This window comes from Abramis brama (assembly GCF_963993115.1).
Source record: "Abramis brama genome assembly, chromosome: 12".
Classification (NCBI taxonomy): Eukaryota; Metazoa; Chordata; class Actinopteri; order Cypriniformes; family Leuciscidae; genus Abramis; species Abramis brama.
Genome location: NC_139974.1, coordinates 39,735,361 through 39,750,360, shown reverse-complemented (window position 1 = coordinate 39,750,360; position 15,000 = coordinate 39,735,361). Strand labels below are relative to the sequence as shown.

The 15,000-nt window shown below is 39.8% G+C and overlaps 1 protein-coding gene across 2 annotated transcripts in view; it reads left to right on the top strand.

Moving 5' to 3' along the window:
* The window catches only part of samd12 (sterile alpha motif domain containing 12), a 125,582-nt gene that overhangs the window by 35,662 nt on the left and 74,920 nt on the right, over positions 1–15,000 (top strand). For both annotated transcript variants that reach the window (XM_084130582.1, XM_084130581.1), the window contains exon 3: positions 4,213–4,342. In XM_084130582.1, the coding sequence (XP_083986708.1) occupies positions 4,213–4,342 (130 nt within the window). The remainder of the gene's footprint in view (positions 1–4,212; positions 4,343–15,000) is intronic.

Below are 15,000 nucleotides of genomic sequence, written 5' to 3'. Positions count from 1 at the left end.
TGTTTGCGTGTGAGTGTGTGAGTGTGTGCGTGTGCCCATGTGTGAGTGTGTTTGCGTGTGTGTGTTTGGGTGTGAGTGTGTTTGCATGTGTGTGTGTGTTTGCATGTGTGTGTGTGTTTGCGTGTGTGTGTGTTTGCGTGTGTGTGTGTGTTTGCGTGTGAGTGTGTTTGCGTGAGTGTGTGCGTGTGCCCATGTGTGAGTGTGTTTGCGTGTGAGTGTGTTTGCATGTGTGTGTGTTTGCATGTGTGTGTTTGCGCGTGCGTGTGTTTGCGTGTGAGTGTGTTCGCGTGTGAGTGTGTGCGTGTGCCCATGTGTGAGTGTGTTTGCGTGTGTGTGTTTGGGTGTGAGTGTGTTTGCGTGTGTGTGTGTTTGCGTGTGTGTGTGTTTGCGTGTGTGTGTGTTTGCGTGTGAGTGTGTTGCGTAAGTGTGTGAGTGTGTTTGCGTGTTTGCGTGTGTTTTCGTGTGTTTGCGTGTGAGTGTGTTTGCGTGTGAGTGTGTTTGCGTGTGAGTGTGTTTGCGTGTGAGTGTGTTTGCGTGTGTGTGCGTGTGCCCATGTGTGAGTGTGTTTGCGTGTGTGTGTTTGCGTGTGTGTGTGTGTTTGCGCGTGTGTGTTTGCGTGTGTGTTTGCGTGTGTGTTTGTGTGTGTGTTTGCGTGTGTGTGTGTGTGTGTGTGTGTGTGTGTGTGTGTGTGTGTGTGTGTGTGTGTGTGTGTGTTTGTGTGAGTGTGTTTGCGTGTGAGTGTGTTTGCGTGTGTGTGTGTTTGTGTGTGTGTGTTTTGTGTGTTTGCGTGTTTCAGCGTTTAACGTTCTCTCGACTCCCGTCAGCGTTTAAACCTCATCAGTCCTGTGTTTGCGTGTGTGCCCGTGTGTGTGTTAGTGAGTGAGTGAGTGTGTGTGTGCGTGCGTGTGCCCGTGTGAATGTGTTTGCGTGTGAGTGTGTTTGCATGTGAGTGTGTTTGCATGTGAGTATGTTTGCATGTGAGTGTGTTTGCGTGTGTGCCCGTGTGTGTGTGAGTGAGTGAGTGTGTGTGTGAGTGAGTGAGTGAGTGAGTGTGTTTGCGTGTGAGTGTGTTTGCGTGTGTGTGTGTGTTTGCGCGTGCGTGTGTTTGCGCGTGCGTGTGTTTGCGCGTGAGTGTGTTTGCGTGTGTGTGTTTGGGTGTGAGTGTGTTTGCATGTGTGTGTGTGTTTGCATGTGTGTGTGTTTGCGTGTGTGTGTGTTTGCGTGTGTGTGTGTTTGCGTGTGTGTGTGTTTGCGTGTGTGTGTGTTTGCGTGTGTGTGTGTTTGCGTGTGTGTGTGTGTTTGCGTGTGAGTGTGTTTGCGTGAGTGTGTGCGTGTGCCCATGTGTGAGTGTGTTTGCGTGTGAGTGTGTTTGCGTGTGAGTGTGTTTGCATGTGTGTGTGTTTGCATGTGTGTGTTTGCGCGTGCGTGTGTTTGCGTGTGAGTGTGTTCGCGTGTGAGTGTGTGCCCATGTGTGAGTGTGTTTGCGTGTGTGTGTTTGCGTGTGAGTGTGTTTGCGTGTGTGTGTGTTTGCGTGTGTGTGTGTTTGCGTGTGTGTGTGTTTGCGTGTGTGTGTGTGTGTGTTTGCGTGTGAGTGTGTTTGCGTGTGAGTGTGTTGCGTAAGTGTGTGAGTGTGTTTGCGTGTGAGTGTGTTTGCGTGTGAGTGTGTTTGCGTGTGAGTGTGTTTGCGTGTGTGTGCGTGTGCCCATGTGTGAGTGTGTTTGCGTGTGTGTGCGTGTGTGTGTGTGTGTGTTTGCGCGTGTGTGTTTGCGTGTGTGTTTGCGTGTGTGCCCGTGTGTGTGTGTGTGAGTGAGTGAGTGAGTGTGTGTGTGCGTGCGTGTGCCCGTGTGTTTGTGTGAATGTGTTTGCGCGTGTGTGTTTGCGTGTGTGTTTGCGTGTGTGTTTGTGTGTGTGTTTGCGTGTGTGTGTGTGTGTGTGTGTGTGTGTGTGTGTGTGTGTGTGTTTGTGTGAGTGTGTTTGCGTGTGAGTGTGTTTGCGTGTGTGTGTGTTTGTGTGTGTGTGTTTTGTGTGTTTGCGTGTTTCAGCGTTTAACGTTCTCTCGACTCCCGTCAGCGTTTAAACCTCATCAGTCCTGTGGTGTGTCTCTGTCAGGAATCTCGGGTTAATTATCCGGCTGCTGTTTTTAGTGTGTCTGTGACTCTCGCCCCACTGGAGGCTGTTCTACTGACTCAGTGTGTGTGTGTTTCTCTGACTCGGTGTGTGTGTGTTTCTCTGACTCGGTGTGTGTGTGTTTCTCTGACTCGGTGTGTGTTTCTCTGAGCTGAATTAAAGAAAGTGTGTGTGTGTTTGCGTGTGTGTGTGTGTGTGAGTGTGTTTGCGCGTGTGTGTGAGTGTGTTTGCGTGTGTGTGTGAGTGTGTTTGCGTGTGTGTGTGTGAGTGTGTTTGCGTATGTGTGTGTTTGCGTGTGTGTGTGAGTGTGTTTGCGTATGAGTGTGTTTGTGTGTTTCAGCGTTTAACGTTCTCTCGACTCCTGGAACTCTTCTGCGTCTCGTCTCTCTCCGAGCGTTTAAACCTCATCAGTCCTGTAGTGTGTCTCTGTCAGGAATCTCGGGTTAATTATCCGGCTGCTGTTTTTAGTGTGTCTGTGACTCTACTGATTCTACTGACTCAGTGTGTGTGTGTTTCTCTGACTCAGTGTGTGTTTCTCTGAGCTGAATTAAAGAAAGCTCACGCTCACTCAAAGGCCAAGCAGTGGCATTCAATCATCAGGCCGTCCTTGGAGGGATAGTTCACCAAAAATGGCACTTTGTCATTATTTACACACCATCATGTTGTTCCAGAGCTGTGTGATTTCTGTGGACTATTTTCAATGGAAGTGCAATGAATAACTGAAGCATTAAAGGGTAACTCTCACCAAAATTGAACCTAGGCTGGTTCAGACTGAATCTACCCGAGTCAAACTTTCGTGTAAAAGCATAATTAGAATGGAAACGCCACTTTTAAGATTGACCGTATTTTTCGCTTTAGGTAAAAATGCCTTTTGAATGGGAGTGCATGGGGCACTTCTATGATAACATCAAAATCGCTATTTTTAAAACACTAAGAAGGCTCGAAAGGATCTGGAGTCCCTCTGTAGTCAATAATTGTATCCCTTAAAACTCATCTTAGATCACCAAAATTACATTTTTAAAAGTTTTTTCCTTGAAAAAAAGTTTCTTCATGTCTTAAAATATCTTGAATGTAACTCGACACCCTTGCCTCATTTAGTATGCGCGGTTCTATGAATATGCAAATGAGCCCCGCCTCCACTCACTCAGCTCAGAGATCCACTGGTTGTCGATCACACGTTGATCTGATTGGTTACAAGGTAGTTTGTGACGTCAGAAACACCAGCGATTTCAAAGCGTGTTTTTGAGACTGTCTTTGGTTCACTGCAGCTTTAAGGAGGAAATACTCAGCAATGGAGTCGACTTATGAATTTACATATTAAAAACACCACATAGACACATAAACAACATTAAAAGCTGGATTTCCACCAGGGGACTTTGAAGGGTTCCTTCAGGTGCTTCATATATAGAACCTTTCATTGGATAATTTTCATGAAATATCTCGTTAGACATGAATGTTTTATGAAATCATGTAAAACATTTCTCATATAGAACGTTTTTGACATAAAGGGCTCTTTGAGTACAGAACCCTAGAGTTTTGTACAGAACCGCATTGAACCTTTTTTCTAAGAGTGATTTAATTCTAACGAAAGACTTAATTTCAATTTGTATGTCTCACCAAGATCACTTGGAATCTCCAATGCTTCAGTTCTCCTTTTATCGTAATTTCATGAAAAGACCAACCGGTTTAGACTTACTGAAATTTCTCCCTTTATTTTCCACAGAAAAAAAAAAAGTAAAGCAGGTTTAAAAACATCATGAAGGACAAGGCGAGCAAATGATGACAGCATTTTTATTTTTATTCTTTTAAAGTCGACATGAGTCGACAATTATCTTCTCTTTTGTGTCGTATGTACGAGTGAAACGCTTCTGGAACAAGAACACATGTGGGCGGGGCTTGATTTTGTCTGTGGGGATTTGATTGGCTGATCTCATGTGAGTGACAGGTTGCCCCGCCCTCGTCATCAGAGAAGAGTAGAGATGAGGGGAAGTTATTCTGATGATGTGCACGGATAAATGCACAAGAATTGTCATGGCGAATTGTCATGTCTGATCTGCTTTTGTGTTTTGTGTGTGTGTTGCGCAGCCGGGAACGGTGAAGCTGTCGAAGCCGGTGGCTCTGTGGACTCAGCAGGACGTGTGTAAGTGGCTGAAGAAACACTGTCCCAATCAACACCAGGTGTACAGCGACTCCTTCAAGCTGCATGACATCACCGGTAAACACACACACACACACACACACCTGTCAGTCTGATCATGATCTTCTCCAAGGTCAAATACCCACAGCTCTCACACACACACAGCTCACACACACACAGCTCTCTCACACACACACACACACACACACACACACACACACACCTCTCTCACACACACAGCTCTCTCTCACACACACACACACACACACAGCTCTCTCACACACACACAACTCTCACACACACACACAGCTCTCTCTCACACACACAGCTCTCTCACACACACAGCTCTCTCACACACACAGCTCTCTCACACACACAGCTCTCACACACACACAGCTCTCACACACACACAGCTCTCACACACACACAGCTCTCTCACACACACAGCTCACACACACAGCTCACACACACACACAGCTCTCTCTCACACACACAGCTCTCTCACACACACACACACACACACACACACAGCTCTCTCACACACACACAGCTCTCTCACACACACACAGCTCTCACACACACACACAGCTCACACACACACACACAGCTCACACACACAGCTCTCTCTCACACACACACAGCTCACACACACACAGCTCACACACATACAGCTCTCTCACACACACACAGCTCTCTCACACACACACAGCTCTCACACACACACACAGCTCACACACACACACACACAGCTCACACACACAGCTCTCTCTCACACACACACAGCTCACACACACACAGCTCACACACATACAGCTCTCACTCTCACACACACACACACACACACACACACAGCTCACACACACACAGCTCACACACACACAGCTCACACACACACACACACACACAGCTCTCTCACACACACACACAGCTCTCTCTCACACGGAGACATTCATGACGACATTGCCATTAATTGCTACCAGCTCCGCCGAGATGATTATTAGCTAAGCAGTGTGTGTGTGTGTGTGTGTGTGTGTGTGTGTGTGTGAGAGAGCTGTGTGTGTGTGTGTATGAGAGCTGTTTGTGTGTGTGAGCTGTGTGTGTGTGTGTGTGTGTGTGTGTGTGTGTGTGTGTGTGTGTGTGTGTGTGTGTGTGTGTGTGTGTGTGTGTGTGTGTGTGTGTGTGAGTGAGAGAGAGAGCTGTGTGTGTGAGCTGTGTGTGTGTGTGTGTGAGAGAGAGCTGTGTGTGTGTGTGTGTGTCTGTAATGTCGTGTGACCTACAGTAACTCAGTGATGGATGACTGTACCGCAGTTTTTCGTGTTGTATTGTGTTTTAATGTGTTCTACTTCAAGAACCGTTAGAGAGATAAATCACATGCATTGTGCAGATATCACAATCTAATGAAAGCAACATACTTTATTTACCTCTACACCCATATATTATATTATATTATATTATATTAATAATAGTACTTTAATTATACTAAAATAACTATGTATATATTTCATTTATATATACACACACACATTTACTTGTTTATATTTTCTGTTTTTATTTCAGTTAGTTTTTGTCATTTAAGTTTTTTTTTTAAATATGTCTATATAGTTTGTATTGTTTTTTTTAGTACATCAAGTTAAACTGAAAGAAAATGTTTTTTTTTTTTTTTCTGTCAATGTTTTTTTTTTTCAGTTAACGAGCTCTAGTTAGTTCTATAGTAACCCTGATTCTATTTACATATATGTGTGTGTGTGTGTGTATATATATACATACACTACTGGTCAAAAGTCACCAAGGCTGCATTTATTTGATAAAAAACAATTTAAAAAAAACAGTAATATTGTGAAATATTATGACAATTTAAAATGACTGTTTTCTATTAATATATTTTAAACTGTAATTTATTCCTGTGATCAAAGCTGAATTTTCAGCATCATTACTCCAGTCTTCAGTGTCACATGATCCTTCAGAAATCACTCTAATATGATGATTTGATGCTCAAAAAACATTCATTATTATTTTCAGTGTTAAAAACAGTTGTGTACACATTTTTTTCAAAATTCTTTGATGAATAGAAAGTTCAAAAGAACAGCATTTATTTAAAATAGAATATTTTCTAACATTATAAATGTCTTTACTGTAACTTTTAATCAGTTTAACTCATCCTTGATGAATAAAAGTATTGATTTATTTTATTTCTTTCCCCCAAAAATAAAATAAAAATTCTTACTGACCCCAAACTTTTGAACGGTAGTGTTTAATGTTACAAAAGCTTTAGATTTCAGATAAATGCTGTTCTTTTGAACTTTCTAATCATCATAGCATCATGAAATAAAAATGTAAAAAACAGTTTTCAACACTGATAATAATCATAAATGTTTCTTAAGCATCAAATCATCATATTAGAGTGATTTCTGAAGGATCATGTGACACTGAAGACTGGAGTAATGATGCTGAAAATTCAGCTTTGATCACAGGAATAAATTACACTTTACTGTATATTCACATAGAAAACAGCTGATTTAGATTGTAATAAAATTTAACAATATGACTGTTTTTGTTTGTATTTTTAATCAAATAAATGCAGCCTTGGTGAGCAGAAGAGACTTCTTTTAAAACCATAAAAAAATCTTACCGATCTAAAACTTTTGACCGGTAGTGTGTATATATGTATATATATATATATATATATATATATATATATATATATATATATATATATATATATATATATATATATATATATATTTATATATTTATATATATATATATATATATATATATATTTATTTATTTATTTTTTTTTTTTTTTTTTTTTTTTTTTTTTTTCTTTTTTTTTTTTTTTCATCTTTTGACAACCATATCATTTAATTCTATAAAAATGTTGGCTAGCTAAAGTTTGTAAATGGGAATCACGGATCAATATGAGCCTGATATTTCTAAGATGTCCTTCTTACCAAAGTCAGAGATCGTCCAAAGTCAAAGTTTGAAGTCAAATCGATCACGTATTGATTTGCTCTGCTTTATTTATATCGGCGACGTTCTTTTCAGTGTAATAACACACAGCGCTGATGAACCGAAGTCGTGATTCATCGGCTGGTCGCAGTCGTCAGGAGTAATGCTGCTTAAAGCAACGTTTTCTGAATTGTTCTAGTTTGTCTGGAAGGATTGTGAATGCAGTTTGTGTTAAGGCAATGCAAGATCCAATTATCCATAATTTATGAATAAAATATGCAAGCTGCTCGATTTTATGATCCAGTATTAATTAACAGGAATCTGTTCATAAACACCAGGCCTTACCAATTAGAGACACAAAGCAATTTGCATCCATCTCTGGTCAAACCATGCGTAGCGTAACACGTTTCACCGTAGTAAACCGAGAGCCGGATCTCCAGACATCAAACTGACTCGTGCAAATCACATCATATGAGTATTGATACCACTTATTTTATTATCTTCAGATTAAACCTTACATCTGAGTTCTTGTGTGCCATTTTATACACATTTTTTAATTGTATATTTTAATTTATTTTAAATATGGCGGATTTTCATCATGCAATCTTTTTGGTAATTGTTTCAAAAGGATTTATTTATTTTTTTTAGAATATATTATTTGTCTATTTTCTGTTTTAATTATTATTTAAAAGTTTTAGTAATTTTGCTCTGTTTTTAATTTAATAAATTAAACAATTTTTAAATATTATTTTCTTTTTTAATATTTCTATATATTTTTATATTTTTATACATTATTTCAGTTTTAGTTTTAGATGCACTTATATGAAGCCTCTGGAACTGATATTGATTTATAATCAGATCTCATGTTAGTCATTCGCCCTGAGATTCAGAAAGATTTGCAAACTCTTTCATACATGATCGGTCCAGACAGCCTCAAATATGCACATAATTACTCCTTAATTATTTAGCAGTAAGTGTGATTTGTTCCGTTTGAACCAGATAAACCTCTCCATCGCCGACATACGACTGCTGAGATTCTCCCTCGCCGTCTCCCAAATCGCTCCGAGAGTTTGACTGGAACACCGAGCTGTCATTAAAACTGCATTAAAGCATATTAAGGCATAATTAGATATTAGTCCCTAATCTGCAGTAATTACAAAGACAGAGGCAGCGAGTGCTTTGGTAAATGAGTTAAGCACATATTTCTGATAGCGTAGGTGTGATCAGGGGAGAAGGTGCTCTCGTTCTGTGTAATATACAGAAGATAAGAGAGAGCGACTGGAGCTCGGCTCCTCCGTCGGAGACAATGAAACTCTGGGCTGGAATTCAAAGAGACTCAATCCCATGAGCCTCAGCGCAGTAGGGTTATGAAAACGCAACAATTAATGCCTGTTAAGAAACCAGCTGTTGTTTGACAGAATAGATATCTGCATATTCGTTCATTCATGAACTGTTGCGCCAGTGTTGTTTCTTCTAAATCTGCACACGAGGTCTGTTATAACACTTGGACCGTCAGGTGTGTGATAACACTGATAAACTCTTTTGGTTGTGGGAAAAAATGCAGAATATTTATCAAGTCTTTTCACTTTTTGCATTATAACAGAACAGTTAAATCAGCCAGTGTTGCTGTTGTTGTTGTTTGTTTGTTTTGTTTTTCAATCAATGCAATAATAATAATAATTGTGCCCTTGGCTTGATTTACTGTGAAGAATATGCACTGTGAAAACAGACAGTAGAGCGATGCAAAGCCATTAGACCTCATTAATATATTTTGATTTAATTAGTGCATTGAAAGCTACTGTAGACAGCGCTTGGATGGAGGAAAACACAAAATGATGCCAAAATGCTTGTTTTTTTGAGTATCTTCGCAAGCTTATATTATTAAATAAGTTAAATGGCGTCTTGAATGTTAAGAGTTGAGAAAATGTGTGTCGATCCACGTCAGCTCTTAAAGTAACAACATGTAACTTTTCAACCTTCATAATATATTTCCAAGACCCTTGTGATAGTACATCGACTTACAATAGGTTGAATGAGACGTCTGCCAGAGCCTGACGGGGTCTGTATCGCTTTTACTGGCACTATGTAACTTCGGGGTGCGGGTAGTAACCAGCGCTCAAAAAGAACTACAAAATTCGACTGCTTTACGGCATACGTCACTTTGCCCACCACTTCCTCAAATGTGGCCAACCAACGCGTTTGTTTTCGTACGTCTGTTTTCGTCATGGCTGAAGCAGCAGCGAAACGTAAGAAGTCCAAGGTTTTGTCGGAGTAGAGTCGGAAGAGGAAAAGGGAGAGTGATAAACTGAAAGGCAGGACGAGGATCAATATTGGTCGAGCGTTTGCTCGCTGGCGTTAGCTTATGGAGGAGGAGTGTTACCAGACCGATGCTGACTTGGCCGTCATGCTGTTGAACTAGTAAGTAACTGTAAATTGCTTGCATACTATCTTTAGTTTTTCTAATCTGTTGTCTGCCTGGCTACGTTACGGAAACTATCTGGTCCTCCATTTATTTATCTTCATGAATCAGCTAGTAGATGAGCGAATTATCAATCTGGTAGCTAGTAAACACTAACATGGTAGTTTTAGATGGTTAGGATGCTATCGCTATCATTCTCGTTCAGATTTGAGCATTGCAATCGACATGCAAATCGCAAATGTTTGAGTTAAAATGTTTAGTCTACTAAACATGTATAAATTATGAAAGGGGGAAGATTAATAATATTATCATTGCCCATATGAAAAAAACCTGCATGCTTCATATACAGTAACCGTAAATCATTTTACGACAACGGTAATGGACAATTCCGCTTCCAACCTGTAGGGCGACCGCAGAGGAAAAGTTCCATGTTGTTGCTTTAAAGTGACAGTAGCCTGTTAAATCTGCAGCTCTTAAAGTGACGGTAGCCTGTTAATCTGCAGCTCTTAAAGGGGCTATATGCAACTGTTTCCCCAAAATAAACGTAACAATAGCCTTTTTATTTGACCATGTATGACTCAAACATCTCCTGATGAGCATACTGACACCTTGTCAGCTCACAGTGGGTGCACCTATAAGCCTGTATCCTATTTTTCCTATTTTCTGTCGGGTCGGATTTTTCGCGCGCTGTCTGCGGATGTGACGTCAAGCGCGTTCATGTTAAACGTTTCAGATCACTCTGCCACCACCGCTAGTCAGCAAACAAACTTAGTTTCTCAAACAATATATGTATTTGACTGTTCTTACCTCTGTAAACATAATGTAGACTTCTTTGCAGCGGATGACTTGTGAAGTGTGCACGTACGAGAGCGAGCAGAAAGGAAGAGCAGTTCCGTTTTTTGGCCACAGGTGTCAGTCGCGAGTTTAAATTTCAGAAAAAAGCATATAGCCCCTTTAAAGTGACGGTAGCCTGTTAAATCTGCAGCTCTTAAAGTGACGGTAGCCTGTTAATCTGCAGCTCTTAAAGTGACGGTAGCCTGTTAAATCTGCAGCTCTTAAAGTGACGGTAGCCTGTTAAATCTGCAGCTCTTAAAGTAACGGTAGCCTGTTAATCTGCAGCTCTTAAAGTAACGGTAGCCTGTTAATCTGCAGCTCTTAAAGTGACGGTAGCCTGTTAATCTGCAGCTCTTAAAGTGACGGTAGCCTGTTAAATCTGCAGCTCTTAAAGTGACGGTAGCCTGTTAAATCTGCAGCTCTTAAAGTAACGGTAGCCTGTTAATCTGCAGCTCTTAAAGTGACGGTAGCCTGTTAATCTGCAGCTCTTAAAGTGACGGTAGCCTGTTAATCTGCAGCTCTTAAAGTGACGGTAGCCTGTTAAATCTGCAGCTCTTAAAGTGACGGTAGCCTGTTAAATCTGCAGCTCTTAAAGTAACGGTAGCCTGTTAATCTGCAGCTCTTAAAGTGACGGTAGCCTGTTAATCTGCAGCTCTTAAAGTGACAGTAGCCTGTTAAATCTGCAGCTCTTAAAGTAACGGTAGCCTGTTAAATGTGCTGCTGTCTGTCAGGATAATCAAAGAACTAATAAAGAAGAGAAAATAACCCTCTGCTCTCTTGACTGAATAACTTTTGTAGCTTTTAATAAGGATTAATCTATATACAATGTATGCATTGAAGAGTGAAGTGTTTGATATAATTAATGGCTAAAATTGAGAAAAAAATGAATTTCATAGAGACATCAGTAGCAGTATTGGTATCGGTGATGCCTTCTTTCATAAAAAGATGCCATTAAACAAATATTTAAAATATATGCTACTGTCTTTGTTGTTTCTACATTAATCTGAAGATTAAATGTGAAATTATTACAATATAAAATATATAAAAAAAACTTTAATGTCAGGGGCAATTAATCGTGGCAAATTACAGCAAAAAATGTGCAATTAATGAGTTATTTTTTAATCGATTGTCAGCAATATTTAATTAATATGTTATAAAAAAAATATATTATTAATACATTTAAACTTAATTAGCAAAATAAATTATTGGAAAAATATGTATCATTAATACATTTTATATATATAATAATATATAATATTATTTATTTATTTATTTATTTTCATGTGAACAAGCTCAATGAAATATTGCATTCGAGCAGAAAAAACTGAATTAGGCACTTTGACTTACGGTGTGAATATTGCTGATACGGTTTTATTTACAACTTAAAAAAATCAGTTTAGTAGAGTACATTTTGCAAGAAAATACAATTTCAGTTTTTCAAATCCACATTTAATTCCCTGTTACTTGCTGTTTTTCTTTGTAATTGTTTGAGAAATTTACTAGCAATTTCTGAGTGAAAACTGCTTCTGCACCATTCCCCCAGTGCAAGTGTCCGTTCTTGAGCCGGGTTTCACAGCGATGACTGTCGGTCTGGTGTGGGAGAACTGGTGGCAGATCTTCAGATGTTTCATGATCACTGGCTCACTCTCTGTGGCTTTACAGGGAAGAAAGGAAAGTTCGACAGACTGACAGATAAACGAGTCCAGCTGGGATGTTAGTAATCTGGCTGTTCTGGTGTTTCCACATGCGCTGGTCAGTCAGTGTGTGTGTGTGTGTGTGTGTGTGCTGGAGTTCTGGCTCTCGGTCCAGAGAATACTGGGTGTGTGAGACACTGGGTTTATTTATTGGTCTTTAACAAGAGTTATAAACAGCTCATGTAGAGGAGACTCCCATCAGCAGCACACTGGTGGTCTTGGCCTAGTTTATGGCCTTTTTTATGGACTTTTATCGTTCAACTGACATTTTTATCAGAGTGAATTTATGTATTTTTTGTTTCATTTTTAATGTGAAAATTACATGCTGTAACACGGGACATCTGATGTTTGTTGAAATGCCTCTTTTGTAAGATATGAATAGATCTTAAGGAGGCCATAGTATGACCTTGATGTTGTTTTCAGGCTCTACTAGAACAGGTTTTCCTGCTTGAATGTTGATTATTCTCCTCATATTCTCCATTGTTGCAGCTCCTCTCTTCCCAGTCTGTCAGTAACGCTCTGTTTACTTCCTGTCTCTATGAAGCCCCTCCTTCTGAAAAGCACACTGTGCTCTGATTGGTCGGCTGGAGCAGTGTGTTGTGATTGGTCGAGCGTTTAACGCACTACTAACTAACTCAACCAGGCCACATTATTTATCATGTGAACGGGCCTTTGGTCAACAGTGATGTCCGGCCTAGGAACATGTACATCGTCACCCTTTATTCAAATATTATTACAAGATTTTGTAAGCATATTGCACAGTTGTTCTTGGAGTCAATTTTTTTATTTGTGATAATAACACAATGAAACATGCCATTATTGTGCGACATAATTTTGGACCAGACTGTCATACAAAGAAAATGCATGCAAAAATGAAATATTAATAACTTACTATGTTGTAGTCAATGTATGCTTGTTGTTTTTTCCATTAATTTATTTTTACATGGTAAAATAAAACCTGCCTTTTTTGACAAATAATTTTGTCAAGATAAATATCTTCCCTCATATTTAAAATATAAAAATATTTTCCTCATATTTTAATGTTTGTATCAAACTTGCAGGGTCATTAAAAACAAATATCTACTCTGGACAGCACTTTCAAATAAAAAATTGCATCATCTTTGCTATTGCATTCATTACAAGTGACATTAAACATGCAATTAAGGATTTATACGAGAAAACAACAGATTTTTTGCCGTAATAACAAAAGTGTCAGTAAAATAAAGTCAATAATTTCATAATAATCTGCTAATCTACGCAGCTCAGGAGTGAAGGGCTTCCGTGCAACAGTGGTGTGTGTTTGGGATTCAGCTCGACGTCTTCAGTTCCAGCTCTCGGTGATTTCCTCGAGCGAGATGATGAGGTTTCCGCATCCGAGATGATGAGGAACGAGCGTCTGAAATGATGAGGTTTGAGCATCTGAAATTGCAGTGTTTCGCAGGGATGCAATTCACAGCCATCATATCAATTTTTCAGTGTTCTGTGGAGAAGGACGGAGAGAGGAAAGATCAGACTGAATTGTGGGGATGTTGGAGGATAAGAACATGATGTGGCCTGAATGAAACTACTGCAATTTTTGTGTTTTGGAGGATTCTGAAGGGGAAGGAGGGCGATAGTCTTTTGATGGCCACATTAACAATTAATAATTCGACTGTGATCACGCGCTCCGCAAGCGTTTTATAGCTGTTATAAGTGATAAAGAGGTACAGTCGAGTTCTGATGGATGTAGAGGTGAGTGGTTCGCAGACGACTCGCATAACTGACGCTGTTCTGGATGATGATGATGATGATGATGTATAATGATCATCTTGATAATGCTGGAGATTTATATTCAGGGGAAATGGAGGCCTGCGGAAAACCAGCGGATGTTGCTAGTGTCTTTCCGAACGCGCGTGTCATGTGGAGAGATGTGATCTCGATGCTCATTCATAATGGTTTGTCTCAGTTCTTGTTGTTTTTCAGGTTAATGTTATGAGAGCTAAAGTGAATTTTCTCCACCACTAGAGCCACAACTGGAATTATTATCAGACAGGTTTCTGAAACACTCATCCCTGTCTGCTGTTGGTCCAACCAGTATACGCCAGTAAACCAGTATACTGGTTGAACCAGTCAGGCTGGTTGTGATTCTGCAATGTTGATGTCGCCTCAGTGCCTAAAATGGTGTGTGTGTGTGTGTGTGTGTGTGTGTGTGTGTGTGTGTGTGTGTGTGTGTGTACAGTGTGTGTGTATTTTACAGTGAATTGTGACCCTGGATCACGTCACCAGTCTCGAGTCGCACGGGTTTATCTGTGGCAATAGCCAACAATACATTGTATGGGTCAAAATTATCGATTTTTCTTTTATGCCAAAAATCATTAGGATATTAAGTAAAGATCATGTTCCATGAAGATATTTTGTAAATTTCCTACCGTAAATATATAAAACATTTATTTCTGTGAGTGAATGCAGCACAATCGTGATCATAAATGAACAACTTTAAAGGAGATTTTCTCAATGTTTTTATTTTTTTGCACCCTCAGATTCCAGATTTTCAATAGTTGTATCTCAGCCAAATATTGTCCCATCCTAACAAACCATACATCAATGGAAAGATTATTTATTCAGTTTTCAGATGATGTATACATCTCAATTTCAAAAAATTGTGGTCCAGGGTCACAATTTATCTTCAGCATCAGTTCTTTCAGGACCGCTATAGTCAAATATGATTGACAATTAGCATACCGTTTGTATTGGCGGTATGGTTCTGTTCTGGGCGAGAACTCCCCGCGCATCCATGAAGCCTAGCACGGATAAGAGCAGCAATAACCCCCCTTTGGGGTGAACAGAACCAACATGAATGT